The sequence below is a fragment of the Python bivittatus genome, unplaced genomic scaffold (assembly GCF_059951505.1).
Source record: "Python bivittatus isolate LINGU-HERP-01145 unplaced genomic scaffold, Pbiv_v1 ctg000020_np1212, whole genome shotgun sequence".
Taxonomy (NCBI): domain Eukaryota; kingdom Metazoa; phylum Chordata; class Lepidosauria; order Squamata; family Pythonidae; genus Python; species Python bivittatus.
In genome coordinates, this window is record NW_028277030.1 from 72,249,411 (window position 1) to 72,272,447 (window position 23,037).

A 23,037-nucleotide genomic window follows, 5' to 3' on the forward strand; every position below is an offset into this window, starting at 1 on the left:
AGAAATGTATGGAAACAAAACAGTCATTAACTCAAGACGCAAGATGACAAATGGCAGCCTTGTTTATTAAAGCAGAATCACAGCATTGTCTCCATCTCCTTCTTCAGTTGAGTGAAGACCCCTGAAATTTACAGTATTAACAATATAGAGATGGAGGGCAAAAAAGGAGTCAAGTGTTTTTCATCAAAATAAATTATCTACATACAGGATTTTTCTTAACATCTAAAAATGTAGAAATTCCAAACTCTGAGAAAACAAAAATTACCTTAAGAACTTCCATTATGTACAAATATTATAAAAACCTTACAGACTATCAACTTATGCAAAATTCCTTTTCAAAAATTAAAAGCTTCTTTACAAAACTGTGAGCAAAACTGCAGTTATTTTGTCTGTAGCTTTCTTTACAAGGAGGAAAATGTTATTTTTTAAATCAATGATAAATTTGTAATAAACTTAATAAAGTCTTCTAAATGAGTAACATTATTTCCTCAGAACAAGGAAATGCTGGCTATTCCTAAAAAGTAAAAGTAATTGTAGTGCACTCTTTGGTAACAAAAAGTTAGTTACTGTTGGATCTTTCAAGTGGTATGTTATTCAAAGCTCTTCTCCCTTTTGATATACAAAAGCTGATAACAATGCAATTCTACACAGATTAATTGAAAAGGAAAAAGTACTCTTCACAGTTCCATGGTTCTGGAAGTTCTCAAATGTTGCACTTCCTTTAAAATTGAAACATTAATTGCTGTTTGTTTATTAGGTTTCACCTGAATCTCTGTACGTCCTCATTACAACCTTGCAATATTTATTTTAGGTCTCCAAAAGGATACCTCAAGCTTTATTCAGAGAAACCACATAGAATGGCTTCTGAAAACCAAGCAGATGGGTTGTTAATGTGGCTGCGCAGCAGTCACTTCTGGATCACAATGGTGTTTTTTCCAGTTGGAATCTTCAAAATTTAATCCCAACTCTTGTTATATTATTATGATATGGTTAGATCATCAGAGGAGACCAGATCACATCAGAAGCAGCAGTGGGACAATGCCAGTCCTGCTAACAAATAGGCTGCATATTTCTTTCTAGTGGTCCCTGCTGAAAGTTTACTAGGTTTCATAAATATAATACTTAACAAGTTACTGCCACCTGTACCACAGAAGCTTCCCATTTTTTTTTTTTTTTGCAGGCTTACTTAGTTTTTTACACCCTCAAAAAAGAAAAAAAAGCATGCTCAATCTAGAATCCAAGAACTGTCATTACTATTATTATTGTTATTAAGGCTTTAATGGAGAGGTCTGGTTACTAGTTTCTTTTAAACAAAAAAGTCAGTCCAATTAAGCTGAGCAGAATATCAATACTGCAGCACCTAAACAGTATCCATACACAAACACACTCTAAATTGTACTTAGGCTCAGTGCCTTACTTGTTACGTATGCCTTCTGAAAGTCTAGCCTCTTAAACCTCGTTTAAACTTTTTTAGTTTAAATACCAATATAAAAAAAGTGAAGGGCATTCTGTGTTACCCATTAAGATATCAAGTCCTTGTGCAGGTTGGCATCCTCAGTAGAGCCTCTATTTTCATTAATATCCATATCATCGCTCTCAAACACGTCAAGTTGTTCCTCTTCTAATGACCGGTGAGTTCTGTGTTCTGCAGATTCAGCTGCTTCTACATCTCCCTCACTGATAACAGTCATAGGGCTACTCTGAATCCGGTTTCGAACACTGTACTTGCTACTTGCAGCAGAGGGTGGGGTTCGAGATCTGCCATATCTGGTGTTGGAAAAAGACAGACTCCTTGGCATCAGGCCTTCACTCTTGGCCCATTCTTCCTGGGGCCTTCTGCTCTTGGTTGGAGAACCCATTGTACTCTCACCCAGATCCCCAGCAGAATCCACTTTAGCTCTTTGAAATCTTGGGTCTGTATTCTTTAGCATCTCTGCTGCTGACATACGAGAGCTAGTGTCTGAACGGCTCCCTTTTTTAAGAAGTAGTGCTTTGAAGTTGTCATTGCTTGTGCTGCTCTTGCGAATATTTCTCTGAATTGATCCTGCCTGCCTAAGGGAAGGTAGGTTTGGGGAAGAACCAGTAGGTGTAATTGGGGGTGATGGAGAATGATTTCGAGTGCGATCATCCTCAGAATCTTTGCGGCCAAGGACTTTCCTTTTGGATCTGTGATTGTGAGTTGGAAAAGACAGGAAAAAGTTATTAGCCTCTCATATAAGAACTTCCTATTTTACATCCTAATATGAAAAAGGTGATACAGATAGTCCTTGTTTAGCGACTGCCTCGGACAGTGACTGTTTGTGATTACAATAGTGATGAAAAAGTAACCTTGCAATCAATCCTCATGTTTACAACCTTTGCAGGTTTGTAAAGCAAAGGTAAGCAAGATTGTAAGCACAATCATGGTTTCACTTAGTGACTGCTTTGCTTAATGACCAATTGCTGGTCCCAAATGTGGCCGTTAAATGAGGACTATCTGTACTTGTTACCAAGCAAGCAGATGAGTAACTGCTGTTACAAAACTTAGCGGAAAGATATGTTTGGAAAAAAAGGAATAATACACTATATTTCAGACAAAATATTTTTTTAATTCCCTGCACAAGACTAAACTAAACAAATTTTCATGCAATTTAAAATATTTCTTTGGTTGATATTCTGTAAAACAAATTTTTGAATCTTGCTAAACATTATTTTTAATGAAACATATGTCCAATCTAATATCCTCTTCCAAATTGAGTACAGCTTACAAAATATGTACTAATATGTATTTCCCAATGAAATTGCCAAAGGGAAAGGAATTAATGAAATCTAAATAAAATTTATATGCTCTGTGGGAAACTATCAATCCAACAAGCACTTCACTTGCCTATCAAACAGCAATTAGCAAATTGGACACAGTGTTTAAGTATTTAGCAACACCACTCAAATAACTACATTTATGGGCACATGGTGAAAAGGATATTCATTAAAACAACAAAAAGGATATGCATAGAAGGAAAAAACCCAGAACGTATAGTTTAAAACAGGGAACAAATATGTGATCATCTGAGTTGTGTTCCAAAACAAACTGTAATATCAAGCATGTGTAAATGCCATCCAACTACACTAACATCTTTAACTCAGAAATGTTTCTTGGAATAAGTATGGCATAGTTTCTGGTCTCTGCTCCACTAGACTTGGATTACTGTTTGCGTTTAATTAAACACAGTGTGTGGAACCCACTAGTATGATTCCCTTACCGGAAGCAGTGCCCATTTGACATAAGAGTAGGGTAGTGATTCACTCCCAATTCAGATTCAAAGTGACTTAGCCTCCAGAAAAAAAAAAGTGGGGTGGGGGAGGGAGAGCTGTAGCAGAGTGGAGGAGGAGAAAGTCCTACTATGGTTTCTGGAGACAGTACTGTAATTATAGGTTCTAAGCAGCATATTTCTGATTATATATTCTGCCCCTGAAAAAACCTAGGTTGTATATTTTAAGCACTTGCAGAAGTACACATCAGCAAGAAAAGTTAAGAGAAACAGAAAAAATGTCCTTTTTCCATATTCAATTTGACAGGAAAAACAATTTGTTAATATAGAATCAGAAAAGACTGGAAATACAGATTAAAAAATTGAACAGGGATACATTCACAGATAAAAAAATATATAGTACTATGTTATAATACGAAGATCAACATTAATGCAAAAGACTCTTCTCTATTTCTGTTTTACGCAAATTAACTAAAAAGCACATATTGTTTTATATAACTGTGCAATACAGACCCCCATAAGAGCAGCATCCAGAAAATTAAACAGCTTAAGAATACAAAACAATGGAATTTAAAAGTATTTATGAAAATGTTTTTCTTTTTCCTTATCTTTTTATTACGTATTGTTCTTTCACTCGTCTGATAGGAAGCCTGCTCTGCAAGCATGTATAAGGTTTGTGAGTAACAGAATGAAAAACAATAATATAACTGAATATAATTGATGTTATGGCATCAGTTAACATATGGCAACCTATGGAGTGTACAATACGTAATACGAAGGAGCCTATACAATAACATCTTGGAAGATACAGTGGTGATAAAAAAGCACACCTACTCACTTTTGTGTGGTATCTCTCACACATACTTAGTTTTTGTTTTTATCCTATGAGGCTGAATGCTATTCTGATTATATACATCTGAAGAGCTATTTTATGTACCTAATAACTTGGAATGTCAACAGGAATGTTTCACTTGCTCTTTTTCCTTCATCACATTACAGTTATGTTTTCTTTTTTTGCCAGGTACCCTCAATTTTCTCTCTACGCAGTTCACTCATTTACAGAATTAAGAAGAAAACTGATGATTGTGCCAATTATTATTTAACCCAAATAACTATGTATTGTGAAATTGTATAGTCCCAGCAGCAAAATTGTTCTTGCTGTAATGCTTTAACACTGCAAACAGCAGCACCTTGCTGCTGCTGCTGCTGCCGCCACCACCACTGAATTGATGAAAGCTGCGTTGCAGTATTATGCTGCTAGCTTCACCCCTTTGGGCTTTGCATGTGATGACATGATGCATGTGTAAAAGGGTGGGGCTTGCATAATGACACTGCTTTCATCAAATTGGTCCCCACCTGCCCTTCCTCCTGTAGGCACCATTGATTGCCAAATATAAGTTGGACATGACTTGAAGTTATCACTACGATGGATTTGTTTACTACAGTATTCTGTGAAAGTCAACAGAACATGCCACCACACTAGGACATAATAAGAAAATCTTTGTGCCTTGAATCACTGCAGAGTTGTCGTTCCTGTGCATATAAATAAACTCAGTAAAAATCTGGGAAGTGTGCATTCTGCAGCCACTTTCAATTATACTCTGAAACCTCTTCAATAAATGGCAATACATGACCGCTAGATGGAACCAGTGCTTCGTGCTAGGTACTACAAATCAGTAATATTTTCTCTCCTGAAGTTCCCCTGAAGCTTTTCTAAGAGAGTGTTGGTTTCTAAAAATTTATCACCAAATAACCTTCTTGCAAAAAGAATATTTACACTGACTTCACCCAGTCTTCCTCAACTTGAAGCCCTGCAGATGTATTTGCAATATTGTTTGAGGGAACAATAACTCTCTCAAAACCAAGCCAAGATTTTCATTAATTCAAATCACTGAAATGTGGAACTATGATCAATCTCCCTTTTTAAATCAAGGGAGAATCGGGTTAGGGTAGGGTTTGTCGATATTGCACATTTCGGTTGATAAAGTAGCATGTCATCTTCAACTAGATTATGGCCATCTCTATTCTGGATATCATCATATGTTTTCCCATATGATGGTTATATTGCATTTACTTGCCAGTTTAAGCCAAGCTTGCCATGAAGCATTGGAGTTGAGCCTCTGTCCCAAACTGCACCAGGAGTAAAAAGAGATGGAAGGCAGAGGGGATGAAAACAAAAAGATACACAGAAAAAGCAACAGTATATGTTAAATCACGGAGACTGAGACAAGAGCACAATCAAACAAGGAGTCACCTGGTACCAAGAAGAGACCATGGCTGATCATGTAATAAAACATGATTCCGTTGCGAGGAAAGTTAAATTTTAAAATGAATGAAACATTACTGTAAAGCAATGAAAGGTATTACTCCTACATATAAGGGGTGTGGGACATGAATGTATTAATTAATTCAAACAGCAAGAACAAACATTATGATGCAAGAACTATACTAAAGAAACTACAAAAGACACCAAATGGAGTAACATAAAGAGAGACAATTTAAGGAGTACCTGTGAATGGCTGCAAAAAGATCCTCAGTCGTCCTTGGTCGACTTGGCACTGCCATCCTCTCACTGCCTTCCCCATAGCTAGGGCTCTGTAGCAATAAGCTGTTTACTGCATCTGCTTCAGTCACTTCAGCTAAAATACAAGTGTGAAAAAAGCTTTAAAATATCTGAGCAAAAATGTAATCTAGTTCAGTAGCTGACAGAATGACAAAGGAACAAATATAGTCTCTTAATTTTCCACAACTGTACAACCATCAAACCTATATTTTAATAATGTTCTCAGTAATTAGTGTCTATGAAAGGCTTTTACTGGCTTATAAAGAAAATGAAACCCTGTTGGAAGTTTTTGGGGATCCTCTTCCCCCAGTAAAGACAACCATTATTACCTTAATTTAAAACCTACACAAAAATTTTTAGAATAGGGAAAAAGCCAATAAAACCCTATTTAATAGGGTTATTAAAAAAGAATTTGGCAAGACTTTCATTACACGTAGTATTCCAAGCTTTCTGATTTTCCTTAAGATTGGTATGAAATTACATAGATGATTCTTATGATGTAACTCTCCACACACCACATAATTCCAGGTGTGGTTGGTCACTAACAGCCTAGGTGAAAAGAGAAAACACAATGGAAAAGACTTACAACTTTCATCCCCTTGAGAAAAGTGCTTCTCTGCTCCAGAGATGCTGTCTACATTTCTGTCTGGACTGCTTCGTTCATATAAGCAAGCCGTCTCCTCCTGCCGGGGCTGCAGAAAAGAGACCCTGGGTTCACAGGAGATAGGACTTGCAGCTCCTCCTTCTGGGACAAGATTGCTAGAGTCCATTTCATAGGAACAGAACCCATCTGTAGGATAATCGTTAACCTGGCTGTACTGTGCAATTTCAGCATCCTTCGTAGTTGTACTTGGAATGCTTTTTGCTGTTTCACCCACTACAGCTATTTTCTCTGTTGTAACATCAGGCTGTGGGGGTGGCACAATTAGGAACAGTTTGGGTTTCTTTGAAACAGGTGGTGGCTTCTTGTTTGGCAATATATCCTGAGGCTTGCTGAAAAATCCAGATTGTTCCTGAAGGGATGAATGTGCAAGATTACAATGAGGATCTTGGTTCTGTACCAAAGCTTCTTCAGCAGTGTCTGGTTGTGAATCTCTGGCAAAGGAGTTAACTAGGCTGACTGAAGTTCTGGGCATTTTAGCGCTGGTAGGTTCAGACCTTCTGCTATTTGGGCTGTAAGCAGAAGCTCTCTGGGCTTTAACTTCACCTTCATCCAGGCTGTCATTGTATCCTCCTGACAAATGGGATTTGAAGGGCAACTCAGCAGAAAAAGAATCCTGATTTTTTTCCTGAAGATTTGCTTTGGAAACAGACTCTGCTGACTGCTGAACTTCTGACATCATAGCTTTCTTCACTGACCTCAGCTGTACCATTTGGAGAGCTTCAGTAGTTATTAGTGGCATTGGAGGCCTAGGGAAATCATCCTTATGTAAGGGCTGTTTTACTGCATTGTTGCAAGAAGCTTCCAAGTTATGTTTCTTGAAAGAATATGATACAGGTTTATGGACATCTTTCATGAATTTGGGATCCAAGGGTGGTGCTGGTGGAGCAACTGAAGAAGGGAAAGGGGGTGGAAGGAGATGAGATGAAGCAGGAAGTAATGAATTAGAAAACTGACTTGAAGTATCTTGATTATTAAACCATGCAATGTTCTGAGGAAAGGAAGCATTTTTGACAGCATCTGGGGGAGGAGGTGGAAAACCTGGAGATCCAGGTGGATGAGGAAGATCAGTGACATCTGTTAGGGGAGGTGGTGGGGGAGGAAGAAGAGGGTCATTGGAGTCAGAAGACATTAGTGATGATGATGTAACCAGAGGGAAGCTCAGGGTAGGGTCAGGTTTCTTCAGACTCACAGTCCCTTCAGCAGATGTATTGGATGATAGAGATGTGGAAGAGGAAGACATTGAAACTGAAGACAGTAGAGATGATTTCCTTTCAGGCACTTTAGGCTTCATCTTGGACTTTGCATTTCCTGTTGACATAGATTTTAGAATGACAGGCACTGGTGTAAGTGCTGTGGGTGTGTTGGATTGGCTAGAATACCCACTGGACGGTGATGTAACTCTCTGTGATTTTTCTGGAGAAGTGGCTTTTGCTTTGGCCACTCCAGGGGGCACATGCGGTAGAGAAGCCCTTGACCCATCACTAAGGTGACTAACATTAACATCAATTAGCTTTGGTGCAGTATTAGAGGAATGAATTGCTGTGGATTTTAAATGGTCATCTGGAATCCCAGAACAGTCACTGTAGTAACACCACTGGTCAGTATATTCTGATTTGATGCTACTTGTGTCACTCGGGGATGGTGTGACAGCGCAGATGGAATACATGTTCAATCCTGTGGCAGACATCATGCTGCTACTGGCACTCACAGAGCTCTGGCTACGAGACCGCAGCACCCAAGGATCATCATAATCACTGCAGGGACTTTGTGATGGTGAGCTACCATTTTTGCATTGGAGGTTCAATTGCAAGGAATGTTGAAGGCTGGCTATCAGCTTATCATCCAGTACTTGTCCACTGGACTGAGGTTTATTCTTGGGGATTCTTCTAAGAGAATCTGTTCTCGATGGCGGGAGAGGTGGTTTTTTTGCCTTTTTTAAGGAAATGCTACGTGAGAGTGACTTGTCACTGGAACTTGCAAAATCTCCCAGAGATTTATTCTCAGTTTCAGCAAACACATTAATGACACTATGCCTGGGGTTTCCAAAACCATTTTCATTGCAGCTTTTATCAGACTGGAGATCTGAATCCATATGCATAGAAGGGTAACAGACATCATTGTCCACAGAATATAGAGAGTGTGAGTCTTCTTTGGCTAAGACTCTTTCAAGGCTGCCAGGGCTGGAGCAACCTGGGATGGCACAGTTTGACATGTATAAGGTGGTGTCATTTCCACAATGCTTGAATCCACAGTGCTTTGCATTTTGTTTCACTTTGTCCTGTATTTTGTCCACAGTATAGTTTGATTCACTTCTACCATTCATGTCCTGAGAATGGCCTGGAAAACTGTGATTGTTCCTATAGTTATAGGTCACACTTTGGGGGATACTCTCTGTAGTTCCTGTATCACAAAGAGACACTCCTGCCTCTCCAAAAGCAAGCATCATTACACCATTGGATGAGATAGTGGTATCTGAGGACTGTGAGTGATGTGTTGAGCTGGTGTCGCTCCAGGCGCCACTAGAAGAATGACGTTGCTGTTTTGTGTTTATTGTACTGTTTGCAACAAGATTGTCTCTAGGGTTTGGATACAAAGAGGAGTTCTTCATTTTACTATCTATCGCCTTGGAACTCTGTGCTGTGTGAATAACAATTACATCTGAAGAGGATGACAAGGAAGCATTTGGTATGATGCTGGTGGAATATGCAACATGTGGAGAGATCATACATGCTGTGCTTTCTGCTTTTCCATTCTCAGAGTTTACTTCTTGAGATTTTGGCCTCTGTAGCACACCTATCCTACAGCCATTTCTCTTATCATCTAACCTTTCATTCTCTTGCAACACACCTATCTGATGTGACAAAGGTCCACTTTCTGTTGACTTGGAGAGGCTATGCCTACGTTCAAGTAAATGTAGGGATACTCTTGCTCCAGACCGAGGTAGACTGTGAAAGCCCAGGTCATTATTTAGGCGAGAAGCAAACACTACCCCAGCAGAGTCACTCATTACAGACATGTTTCCAGAAGAACTGGACAGCTGTGACATCTGGGCTGCAATTCCTTGACCCTTCTGTGCACGTATTCGCCTAACTGAAGGTGGCACCACTTTGACTTCTTCTGTCTGACAGCTGGAGTCTTTGGTGTCACACTGCTGCATAGAAGACTGATAGCTCTCAAGTCTTCCTAGTGTAGAATAATGATCAGGGACACATAATGAATGGCCACGGATGTCACATTTGCCATTGCCAACTGTTGAAATTGAAACAAAACTGTTACTAAAATGAATATATAGCACTGTTATAATTGCATTTAAAATGTGTTCATTATAAAAAGTATGTACAGAAGTCATACTTAGTTTTTACCATACAGGTTCCAATATGTTCAGTTGTTCCTAATCTTAGTCTGTTTATAATTGCACTATATATTATGTATGTGTTATATTAGGATTTTTTAAAAAAAGATAAAAAGAGCTATTATCAATTAGCCCATAAAGACAATCCACAGCAGTCTAGTAGGTTCCTTGTGTGCTTCAGTTCAAATACATTTTAAATCATACCAGCTGGCACTATTGTTGAATTTAGCAAAACTGAAAATGGACCATTTTGTGTTGTGATATGCTCAGGAGAGAAAGTATCAAAAATAAGCTGTTTTCCAACCACTGTACTTTCTAAACTCTTACCTCAATGTTATTGTTTTCCACTCACAAACAAGAATGGATCCTATGAAATTCATTAAAAACCATTTTACTTCATCATTTTCTACTTAAATTGTGCAATATTTATTTAGGAATTCTGTGCTTCATGACAGAGGAATACTCAAATCCTAATAATGATTTTTTAAATCAAAATTAGAATGAACTAAAATATATTTAGATGTATTAAATGAATTTTAAAAAACCTAAAATATTAATTGAAATCTTCTATGCAGCTGAATAAAGCAATGTCATTAAGGTTCAGTATGTACTCCAGTGATATCCTGGTTCTAAATGCATTTCAGTACAACAATGATGTGCCATTTATATGTTGTGATACAGAATTAGAAAAGAGATATAAAATGCTATAACCTTGTTCCAACAATAGATTTAACTTGAGGGCTAGGCCAGGGGACAGGGAGGAATTAGTACATTGTAGGAATACCAAAAAGAGATTATATGCTCCACTCAACTAACTCCCAGAGGATAAAATTAATCCAGAATGTCCAGGGGTAAACTAATTCCACTCATTCCTGAAACTGTTTTCATATACAAATTCCAAATAGGAACTGTATGAAAATTTCACCATAGAAAAAGCTGTCTGATCATAGGAATGCAGTATGAAAACCTTGCATAGCATGTGATGATCAGCAAAAATAATAGTAATTCACCATTGCTATAATTTAGGAGATAACATGATATCCTGCAAGTAATGGGTACAGGTCTTATGGGAACCTAAGCCCAAAGTATCTGGAGGACATCAGGTTGTTTACCTCTGCTGAACATCATATAATTAACATGTTGAACTCATAGCTAGATAGCATGGTAATGGCTACTAGACTGAGAGGTCTTTAGAAGAGGGAAGGATAAATTTCTATGGGAAAGGGCAATCAAAACCTATTAGCATTGAAAACTCATTCTACTCAAGCATACAAATGCCAGTTGTAGGGAGGGAAGGTGGAAAGGGGGTATATCTTCCAGCCTGTGAGCATCTCGGAGGCATTGAATTGGCCAGTGTGAGGAATAGAATCCTGGATTAAAGATGGGCTTTGATCTAACTCTTCTGAAGTTAATAATTATAATTATGCTTTAGCTATATTTAACTGGTTTCCTGATTAGTGTATGAATTTAGATTTTTTTTTCCTGGCAACATCTGAGGATTGAATCACACTCTCAGTTTCTACATTCATAAGTTGTCATCTTGACTGAACATGAAATTACATTCACTGTAATTTGCTGTTCATCACTCTAGGCAACGCACACATAAAAAGTTCTTTTCTTACATGTCTTACAAGTACTGATTCCAAATGATTAAGTACAACATATTTATACTATGTGCATATATTTTCTTTTTAATTTTAACATCCATTTCTCCAAATAAACTCCATTTAACTGGAGTTTATTACATTAATTCTTGACATTTGAAAATAACATCCGTATGTCTCAGTTCCTGGTCCTAAGGATCCAGAGATCTCTCTCCATAGGCACTACAAATAAGAGGCAGACATGTGTACACACATGGAAACAGAATTCTATAAATTGTTTAAATGCTTTAAAAAGCCCTGCTACGCAGGAAGAAAAATGGAGTGGGCCACTCTGCTTTCATTGTGGTAGGTCTTGGATGTTCAGGATGGATCGCTGGGCCTGTATCTTGGAAAAGGGCAATTATGAGCTATCTTTTTTCCAATGAAATATGCAGTGCATATTCTGAATGGATTAGAAGTATTCATCAAAAAACTAAACAGTTGCTAGCACAGAGAAACTACCAATAGAAGACAATATATGTAACTCAGGGTTGAACTGTGGGGTCCCCGGTGCTCTCTGAGCTCAGTTGTTTGCTTGCAGACGTTTCATTACCCAACTAGGTAACATCAGTGAATGAAACATCTGCAAGGAAACAACCAAGCTCAGAGAGCACCGAGGACTCCACAGAGAAACTAAACGGAAGAGGGAAAGAATAATAAAAAGGTAGTGTTTCACATTCAAAACTACATTATGATCACAGACTCTCATTTATAAAATCACTGTAGCTAACTGTGCATGAAAGGAGGATTGGATTTCCTGAACTTTAGTTCTGTTGAAATTAGTAGCACTTTAAAATGAAATGTGATACAGTTTGAGGACCTATAGCTCGAGAGAGGGAAAGAGAAGTAAAATTCCTATTGTGCACAATTTGGACATAGCTATAATTACACTATGTTTTATTTGTTTGCTCATATTCACCTCACTGACCGTCATTTAGCACCTATTTCTGCTGAAAATACAATAATAACTATCTTCTCTTATTTTTTTAATTGCTAGAAACTCCAGTTCTGACATATGTGCAGTTGTACTTTGCATGAAGCGTAAAGCTACTGCAAAGGTCAGTCTGAGAGCCCAAATCATGTAATGCTTTATCATCTACAAATATTTTAAATTAAATTTCAATGTGAGCACTCTGGTTGTATCCAACTTCACTGTTGGCATCACTCAAATTATGTTATTTTCCCTGAATGTAATCGAACTACAATGTTTATAAATCCCAACTCTGAACCATATTCTTCTTGTTTACAGTATATATAACCTTTATAACTTCCAAGAAGATTTCAAAAGCAGCCAAGCCATTTGCCATCCAGTCAGACAATTTTAAAACTTACTTTAAGTGTGCTCAAGTGAGTTATCCAGATCCTACAAAGCACAAGGTTGAGATGGGCTGCTATATCAATTGATTAAATAAATAAATAAGAAATCAAATTATTTGCCTTCACTATACTTGGATCTTCATCCTATTTTAAAAGCCTTATTTTACAGCCTATGTGATGTAGATCCAATATATATTATTTCATAATGTTCTACTTTAAGCAATACTTCTAACTAAGTTCGGCTATTTTTAATTGTTTCTTTCAATTTCTCAACAGTACTAGCTTATACACGTGCTGGATTTTATTCAGATTCTACAAAGGAAAATCTGCTTATACAATGGCATTATGAAAACACTCCTTCTTTGAACTATAGGCAACCTAACTATTTGAAAACTTTCCCGATAGTTAAACAAAAGTACTTGCAGAAGAGGAAAATGTAGAAGAGAACCTGTGCTGTGGAAATTGTGGTTCAAGTGTTGTTTCTGCCTGATTTTTGCAGGAAAGCAACTGGGCACTCCAAGTAAAAAAAAAGTAGAGGGTGCTGGGAAAAACATAACAAAAAAGAAAACACTCCACTTTTTTGCCAGCCATCATTTACCAAATGTCACACAGACTTCTGCTTTTAAACACTACCCTTAAATAAACATTGTGGCAATGAAATATATCCACATTGCTTCTTTTATGGCTTTACTTTTAAAAAGGGAGATATAGTTAGTGGAATAACTATAACAAAATGGTGGTCATGAAATAGTAGAATGTGGAGAAATGTTTAGGCAGCGGTAAAACTGGCAAATGATATTAGTGTACTTAGCACATCTTCAGTAACAACTCTAATTTTCACATTGAAGTTTTCTTACCCAGATGGCCTGTCCGTTACCATATAGAACAAACATGTATGTATTCATTCAACACACAACTTGAAATGGGAAATATTCTGGAGGAAAATGATCATGTGCAAAGTGGCCTTGAAAATGAGCAGAATGGTTACTACTAAATATCTCTAGTCTACTAGCGACAGTAAATCTGCACCTGTTTTATTACATTTCTTTGCAGCAATTCCTAGCCATAAGCATTTCCTGCATGAAATGGGAATTTCAATTTCTTGGTAGGAGAAAAATAATAATACAAAGGATGCATTAGCTATTCTTCCTTTGGGACCAGTCATACATTCATTTGGAACTTTTAATAGGCTATCAGACTGTATTGGTTTCATGAGCACAAGTAAATGTTATGAGTTTAGTTACGGTAAGCAACAATTAATTGAAATGGAATACAGTTCTGATGAGCCATACCTAGCTCTCTTTGGATGTTGTCAGGGACTCCTGTAATAGTCTTTCTCCTTCTCACTTTCTTCGGCCGCCTTACCACAGTGTCTGTGTAAATTAGAGACCTCCGTATGCTGGCTTGGCGGTCAAAAGTCTCCCCTGATGTATAGTAGAACAAGCAAAGCACCGTTACTTTCAAGCACGCTGACATCATGCACTTTCTTCCACTTGCTTATAGTAGAAATGAAGAAAAGGCATTAATATATGATGTTAGCACTGTCATACAAAGCAGGAACAGATACAGCATTCTGTAACTTTAAGGCTTAAAATGTAAAATCCCAAATGCATATATGCATGAAATCTTGGTGAGATAACCAAAACCTTGAGAGATTTGACCTCATGAGATTTTGGATGATCTAGAGTTGGCAAGAAGGATGCCTGAGCACGTGTTGGCGCTCAAAAAAGTTGCTGACCCTTGCACCTAGGCCATGTTTTGTAGAATGTATTAAAACTTGCTGGGTTCACAAAATACTGTAAGTCATAAATAAAGACTTGTAAACCATAGTGGTTGAATTTACATAGCATCCCAAGCCAAACCAAACTGGTGCAACCAAAAATAGATTTTCAAGTGAAAATGGTTTTGGAAAACAGTTAGAGATACATATACTGTAATTCCAAAACAGATATAATTATATGTTGCTAAAAATGACTTATATCTGTATGATTCTTTTTTACATTTGAAAAAAAAATATATGGGTATGCCTACTGATGAAATTAGAAATATTTTTATCAAAACAGCTATCTCTGATCAAAAAGATTATATACTTTCCCTCACTCTGATCATTCCCAGGTAACCATACCAATTGTTAGTAGCATTACTCTGTATCAATAAACAAACTATGATTATAATGAACTACTCTTCCACTTGAAATCTCATCTATGTTTAATCCATCACCGATGGATGCATTTTTGCTGAACCCCTTGAATCGAAATGAGGTTTAAGAAATGTAAGACTATTTATGTTGCATGTAACAGAAGTAAGCCTTATAGTTGACTATGTGCTGTATCGTAACTGGACCCAACAGTAATGCTCCAGGTTGGATAGCTATAAATATTTCATTTTTTTTCAGTGAGTTAATAACTTGACTGATTGTTATTTGCCATATTTGTATTTTGCTCCTGCTTTTATTCTTTCAGATAGATTGCAAAACATTCAATAGTACACATTTTAGAGTCAAAATCACGGTTTCCCCCCATTCAAATATACTTCACATTTTTGGTTGCTGTTTGCATCCTCTAAAGATCTGATTTAAAAGTTTCAGAAAACTACAGAAAGTTCTTTCATCTTGCCTTCACTGTAGCAAAGGAAAAAATACAGGTATTTGAATTGTTCCATACTTTACATTTCTGACTAGTCAAGTTATTTCTCACTGAAAAGTATCTTTAGCATATGCTAGAATGTGCTGTTTATGGATCCTCCCTAGATAAGGACAATTCATCAGATCAGATTTAAGGAAAACATGGGATATACAACTGACTCAAAAGATATTTAACAATGCACATAAATATTTTCTGGAATATAGCAGCAGACAAAGAGATAACTGTTTCATCTTCAGTTGCACAGACCAAAGGTTGGGGTTTTGAGAAGCTGATATTTGAGCCCAAAGACATCCTGTTCCTGTTAACTGGAACCTCTCTAATATTAGGAGTAAAGGACCATTGGGAGTTTAACAGATTAAGGGTTTCAGACCATCAACCCTGCTCTGTTCAGCATACCAGGGAGCCTCTTACATTACTGTTCTTTGAACAGCACTACTCCATCCCTCCTTGCACAAACGACAGAAATTCCTCAGATGTTCCAAAGTTGTTAGCCATTAAATTCAGGCTGAAGCACTGGTTCTTGGAAGAAGGGTCAAAAGTCTCCCTATTCTCATAGAAGTAGTACTACAGCTGTCTATACCTCATCTCAATTTGTATCAGTGGCAGACTCTGCAAACCAGAGAGAATATTCAGAGGATTAGATAATAACCATGTACAACCACAGTTGTAAGGCTCATTTTACTGTTCCTCTTTCACCAGAGTTCTCATTCAGTCTCCAATTTCCCATCGCTAATTAGAAGGATGTTGTAAGTGGCTGTTTTATCAAATGTTCAGGCAGACTATTTGGTAAGCTGCTACTTAAGTGTGCCTATACTCACCCTCCAAATTAAACCTTTTAGGAAAATTGTGGGTGAAAATGGTTTGTTATCATAAATTTGCATTCCATGATTTCTTAATATGAACTTTTTGCAACCTTTTTGTTGCAATTTACATTTACACATAGCTGCTAATTGAGGAGCAACCGAATGAAGCCAGTGATACGTAAGCGCATTTGTAGAATGAAGCACTTTATCTTTTACTTGCAACAACCATCACCAGCTCCTGCTACCTTTCCAAGTATTTGGGTTAAGACCACATCCAGCGACACACAACACAAGTGTTAAGAAAAGCATATGCTGCTGGTCCCTGGAAGAGTGCAGTATATCCTGTCCAAAGCAAGTTGAGCTCCTCCTTATTCAAGAAACTAAATCCACTCCCAAACCTGGTAACAAGTCAGCAGCTTGTCCTGTTAACACAAGACTTCAGTGCTTTCAGGTTTTTTTAGTACTAAAATCTGTCTTACTAGAAGAGCACTGACAGATGAGACCAAAGGTGGGAAGGCATTATGTTCTGCAGCCAGGTGAAATATCATGTTTGTTATTAATTAATTTTATTTACAGGGTTTTAATTTCTAAATAGGACATCTAAAGTTAATACTAGTTCAGAAATATTAATATTTTATTGTAATAAAATCCATTGTGGCTGGCCTAGATTGACATAAATATAATATTTCTATGCAAGGAGAATCAATGGACTCTTGTGACCTAATCCTCGTATCTCATTGAATCTAAAGAATGGCCCAAACCTGAAACATAAATTATATCCGTTTCTTTTACCGAGAAAGTAAATATTAGGGAGGAAAAATTTATAGTGCAATCTTACAGGTATTTACTCAGACATAAATACCCCTAAAGCATGACAAAAGTACACTTCAGCGTGTTGAAGTCTTTCTGTTTTAGCATTTCTATTACATTAATCTCTGATCCATTTTTTTCTATCCCTGTGTCCAACATTATGTACTTTTGTGGGTCAAATGGGATTCAACAGCAGGCATCTTCCCTACTAAATGTTTGACTAACATCAAATACATTCTTCTCTTTTTGTCTTGTCTGTACCCATCACTGTGGGAGTATATTTCTGCTAACACAACAGGATTGCTCCAAATTCTTTTTTCCTCTTGATCTCATGTGCTCTTCAAATCTGGAAGGATCCTTAAATTTCCAGAGCAGATTTGGAAGGCATGCACAGACTGCATGGCTGAGGGGAAACCCATTCAGTGGAAGACATTGCTCCATCAGCAAAGAAGCTCCAACTGAATATAGCCATACATTTTCAAGAAGGCAGAAACTATCGGGGGGGGGACCCCATTTATTACACAAACTCTTTTCTGTTTTTCTAGAAGCCACAGCATTCTGATCTATTTCTTTCTTTCACATGTTTCTTACTGAACTCTGATCGCTGAATTGTATTAAAAATCTCTATTAAAGTAAGACTAATAATAAAGTTAAGCAGATATTAGTCACCACATTGGAAAAAGGAAGCACCTGTTAATTGATTATTAATGAAAAAAGTCAGTTGGCTTAACTGATATTGTAGATTAGCATGGGGTTGCAATTCAGAAATGATCCCTTGAGTCTGAGGCTCCTTTTTAGGCAGGAAAGAACAAAACCCAGGTGGAGTAAGAACGATGAATCTCCCTTACTAAAGGAACAAGAATTCAATTCACTTCCCTCCTTCAGTCATGTTTCTCTTTTCTTCTGCTTCTGAGAAGGAACTTGGATGTTTTCTAAGGATCAGAAACAGCCCTAAATAGCTACAAGCCTTTTTTTTTTTTCTTTGAAAACAGGGAAATAGTGATTGGTTGTTTTTTTGTACCAACTTCTTGAAGTACAACCTAACATATCACCATATTAAAAAAAAAAAAAAAAAAAGCCTAATTCAGCTGTGCCTGCAATCTCCTTCTATAGTCATTTTCAGACTCTTGATAAGTTGACTTTAGGGCTTTACCGGTCACCTTTTTACTTCTTCCTGCCTTCCCTCTTGCTTAATAATTCCGGAGAAAATGAAAGCTTACTAATTATTTTGCTTTGTGTTCCTTAGAGAAGAATCTTACTCTGGATTTAAATTCTTTTATTATGAGCTAGCAGCCTCAGTCAATTTATCTCAAGTTGTTAAGCCTTACTCATCATTTTATGTACCAAAAATACTATTCCATAATGATACATATGCTACTACGAAACATTTGGTAATGTATGAAATGAACTAGATATTTAAAAAATAAAACATTTTAAAAAGCTAACATCTTAAGAAAATGTTATGAAAAAAGTCACTGGAGAAAAAGAGATTACAGCAACTTTGGTCGTGTAAAATCTCAGCATATATTTCATCATTCAGCATGAGTTTTGGAGGGGAGAGACATCTGTTATTGTTCTGTTAAAAGGCCATGATGCTGAAAGTATTCTCTTACCAATGCTTATCATCTGTTATCATTATTTAATATAATCAGTACTTCCAATAAAGGTATGATTTTGCTCTAAATATAAAGAGATTTCAAATTACAAATTCATACCATAAATCAACAAAATTAAAAGCCTACCAGTTACATTAATAGGTACGACATCAGTTGGGACCGCTTGAGCCTGTTGTCGCATCTTTTCCTCTGGTGTTGGCAATGGAAGCGATTTGGTCCAATTTGTCTGAGTGTTGATATCAGAGAATTCATCAGGAGTTGGTGTTTTGGGTCTTTTGATAGGAATAAGTTTCTCCTCTTCAGGAGAAGGAGTTGAACACTATAAAAAGCAGTATAACATTAACTGCAGGGATCTTATACAATTTGTTTAAAAAAAACATTGCAGCAAAAGATAATTTAGTCATTTTTCAAGCTACATATGAGTCTATTTTAAACAAAACATTATTTAGTTCTCATGTGAACAAGATATTATGACAGAATATTAAAAATGTTTTTGAAGCCTAACTTAATTTTTTTATGACAGTTCTGTGAAAGAAGATATTTAATAACTAAGGCAAGAACTTGAGTAATCCATGGTTTGATTCCTTACTAAAACCATTTAGTAAGAAAGTAATCAAGTATGTAACCATTCATTCCATTAGTACATTAGAGTATTCTACATTCCCACTTAAAGACACAGACAACTGCTAGTCTACTAATCTATAAGCAATACGTTAAACGTTAATTTTTCTGCAATAGTTTCACTTTCTGGAAGGCATTTTAAAGCAAACTCATTTGGGGCTTTCTTATTATTTTTTTCATTTGATTTGCTTTAACTTCAGCAACAGTGATATATGAATTCTTTTAGAAAAGCCACTGTTTTGGATTTTATCATGGAATCAAATACTCAATTTTTTCCTCACAACAGCAAAGTATCTTGGGAGATAGAAAGGAAGTTGTAGAATGTCACAGATTATGAAGTGAACACTTCAAAAGATATTCCTCTGTGTAAAAGTGAAAGTACTGTGCAATTTTTATTATTCCCAACAGTCAATACATTCTTAAGAGCTAATAAATGCTCACCATAACACTCATTTGACTAAATCAAAGTATTCATAATTATAAGAAAAGTGAGAATAGATCCAAAATCTGTCTCAAAAATATGTTAAAGTGGATACATTTACAGGGAATTTTTATAATAAATGCCAATAGACAAACTGCGAACCAAGGAATGCAGCTTATTTTTTGTGTCAGTTTGGGTTAAAACTCTGTCAAAAGATGAGAATGACTGCAATGAGTACGTAAATACTGATACCCTCTTTGTCCTGCCTATTTATGAACATTTCATCATAAATCATCACAACTATGATGCTCAAACAGAATACTAAACTGATGTATGGTATGGCAGTTTTCACGAGCTCCCAGTAAGTAAGAAAGAAAGATTTCTGATCACTGCAGTGTCTCGTGGTCATGTGATTGGTGACCTTCCCTGCCGGCTTCCCACAAGCAAAGTCAATGGGGAAGCCAGCAGGAAGTTGGAAGTCGTGATCACATGAGGTCCTTCTTAATGACCCATACAGTCCTTGCTTAACAATGGCAACTGTGGACTGCTGGGATTGCTGTCGCTATGATGTTGTGCTTTATGGCCACACTGCTTAGCAACAGAAATTCTTGTCCCAATTACTGTCATTAAGTGAGGGCTATCTGTACATTAAATGCTATATCCATTTCTTTAATCTCTTAGAAATGTGTTTTCCTGAAATATGATAGACGCCTTAGTAGCATAAAAGATGCACATTATGAAGCTGCACTAAAGCAAAGAGCATCTTAGTCATAGGGTAAGAGCATCTTAGTCTTAACAGTAAATCATGAATTACTGTCTACTTCCAGAGTAGCATTATGAGAAACTGATTTTTTATTTTCTGGGGCCAGAGCTAGTTTTGAAGATGTATAACTGGCAGAAATGAATAAATGATACAATTATAAGAATAAGAAACCCTTCATTTTTGAATGCAAGACAGAAATATAAACTAAATAAACTAATAAACTAAATAAACCAATAGTAGAATGGAATTTTATTTGTTTTGCAATAATAGTCCAAGGGGATGTTTCTTCTCTCCTAGGCTCACTGAGAAAGGAATGATACTTCCAAGCATGGTGCTACTGTGTAATAAGCCACAATAAGCTATTTTTTATGTGGTTGATTAACAATGTCAAAATTAGTAACTGTCATGAGATGATGACCCTGAATTGTATTCAAGAACACAGGTGCCTTCACAGGTGCCTTCAGACAGTCACAAGAACTTTTTTCAAACATGACAAGAAACAAAACCGCATATATAAAATACTGAACTTTCCTTTTGCTGGGGATGGGGGGGATTGCACAGCTATAAACAAACACTGTTTAAGAGCCCTTATAATACTTAATATAATAAGACTGATGGCATAATTAGAGGGAAATTTATGATGGATCCACAGAACAAAATACCAAAACATTGACATGCCAAAAAAAAAAAAATTCAATTTCTCATTTGGTTATTTGTCATTGATCAGTTAAACAAGAACTGATCTCTTCTAATAAAATTGTCTCAAAATTTTCTCAATATTTTAGTGCAGTAAAGTATTTTGACTCAGTCAAAGCAGCCACTTCTTTTAGCACACCAAACCCCACCTGAGGTCCTAGGATTAGCGAATAGGAATGTTTTTTGCAGGTCATTCCAATCCGAACATTGCTGAGAAACAAAGTTTCAGTACTATCTCAGCTGAGAATGAAATGTAAACGTAGATGGTTTGTAGCAGTTAAAGTAGTGCAGGCATTATCTATTATTAAATGACCTAAAACTTTAATTCTAGAATTCTTAATATTTTGGGAGACTGAAATTTAAATCCAATATGAGATTATTGGAAGAAATGAAACTAGACGAAGGACTTCTTAGTATCAGGAATCCTTCTGTAGGATCAAAGTACCCCATTCATCCCCTATCATTACAACATAAAAGAAGTCTAGATTTAGCTTCTGTTTCCAGGGTCTTGTAACCAATCAATCCAGTGCTCACAAGTAAGTGAATATTCCAGCTAATCTAATCTAATAGGAAGAGGTCCATAATCATTACACAGAAATTCTACACATTAATGGGTAGAAAAACTCCAGAAACTAAAGAAAATGCAAAAGTGGAACCATTCTATTCAAGAAATTGTATATTTTGCATTTATGGGTAGTCCCCAGTTTAAGAACGAGTTCCATTCCCAAAGTCTGTCCTTAAGTCAAATTTATATGTAAACCAGAACAGTATTATTGTATAATACCATATAAGTAGTATTGTGTAGCAAACTCGAACCACTGTGTATTTAACTCGAATCATTGTGTATTTAACTTGAATTTTGCTACAACAGGCTCTGTTCTTAACTGTGGGTCATCCTTAAATCGGGCGTTCTTAATCCAGGGACTACCTGTATTTAATTTCATAATGCATAATTAATAATTTAATTCCCTTACACAGCAACACTACGGACATTCAACCGGAGCATGCCCAACTGAACAACATGCATTTTTTACCTAAAGTACCTAGCCAACCTCAGCTGATCTAAAAAAAGGTAAACAGCATCAGACATGCTTAATATTTGGATGCAAAACCACCAGGAAATCCCAGGGCTTTATGCTAGACTGGGAAGCTGAAGCATTTCCCAGAAGGGAATAACAAACCAATTCCATATTCAGCAAAGCTACTTGGACTCTCAAGTCACTAGGAATCAACCTAGACTCAGAAACTTTCCCTTACATATAGACAGAATAGTGCTCTTGTCTTTAGGATCTCATATATTAGTAGTTTCTTTTCTTGATATGGATTTCCAAGTGCATCTGTCTTGCATACTCTAATCAAAGAAAGGATTGTGTTATAGCATACAGAACTATATTCTAATTGGGGATCACTATAAATCAAAACTTCTCTGATGCCAAATTCATTGCATAATGCAACCATATCAATATAACTTACATACCACATATATCAAAGTCCTATTTATCTTTGTACAATGGTGCTTAAAAGTTCATGAATCCTTTTGAATTTTCAATATTCCTGCATAAATATGACCTAAAACATGATCTGTTCTCCACACAAGTCCTAAAACTAGATAAAGAGAGGTCATATTTATGCAGGAATATTGAAAGCTCAAAAGAGTTCACAAACTTTTAAGTGCCATTGTGTTCTTCTTTTTCAGAGTTTAAAGCTGCTCAATTTTTTAAAAAATCTATTCCAAACAACAGCACAAACTTGGCTATTTTAAAGAATTTGGGAGGGACCTGTATGTTAATCGGTCATGAATCCAGCCGGTTGGTGGTTCTCTGCTTCTTCATTCATTACCACAGAATTCAATGATTGTCTTTAAGGGGGACTGAA

The 23,037-nt window shown here is 36.6% G+C and overlaps 1 protein-coding gene across 10 annotated transcripts in view; it reads right to left on the minus strand.

Annotated features, from left to right (window-relative positions):
* Positions 1 to 39: 39 nt before the first annotated feature.
* NHSL1 (NHS like 1) overlaps positions 40 to 23,037 on the minus strand; it is a 161,842-nt gene continuing 138,844 nt past the window's right edge. For 8 of the 10 annotated variants that reach the window (XM_088141386.1, XM_088141397.1, XM_088141416.1 and 5 more), the window contains 5 exons: positions 18,788 to 18,980; positions 14,080 to 14,211; positions 6,398 to 9,724; positions 5,758 to 5,887; positions 40 to 2,166 (listed from right to left, as the gene is read on the minus strand). In XM_088141386.1, coding sequence (XP_087997512.1) covers positions 1,521 to 2,166; positions 5,758 to 5,887; positions 6,398 to 9,724; positions 14,080 to 14,211; positions 18,788 to 18,980 — 4,428 coding nt within the window. In that variant the 3' untranslated portion in view covers positions 40 to 1,520. The remainder of the gene's footprint in view (positions 2,167 to 5,757; positions 5,888 to 6,397; positions 9,725 to 14,079; positions 14,212 to 18,787; positions 18,981 to 23,037) is intronic. The other 2 variants (XM_088141412.1, XM_088141433.1) reach the window with 1 other exon arrangement.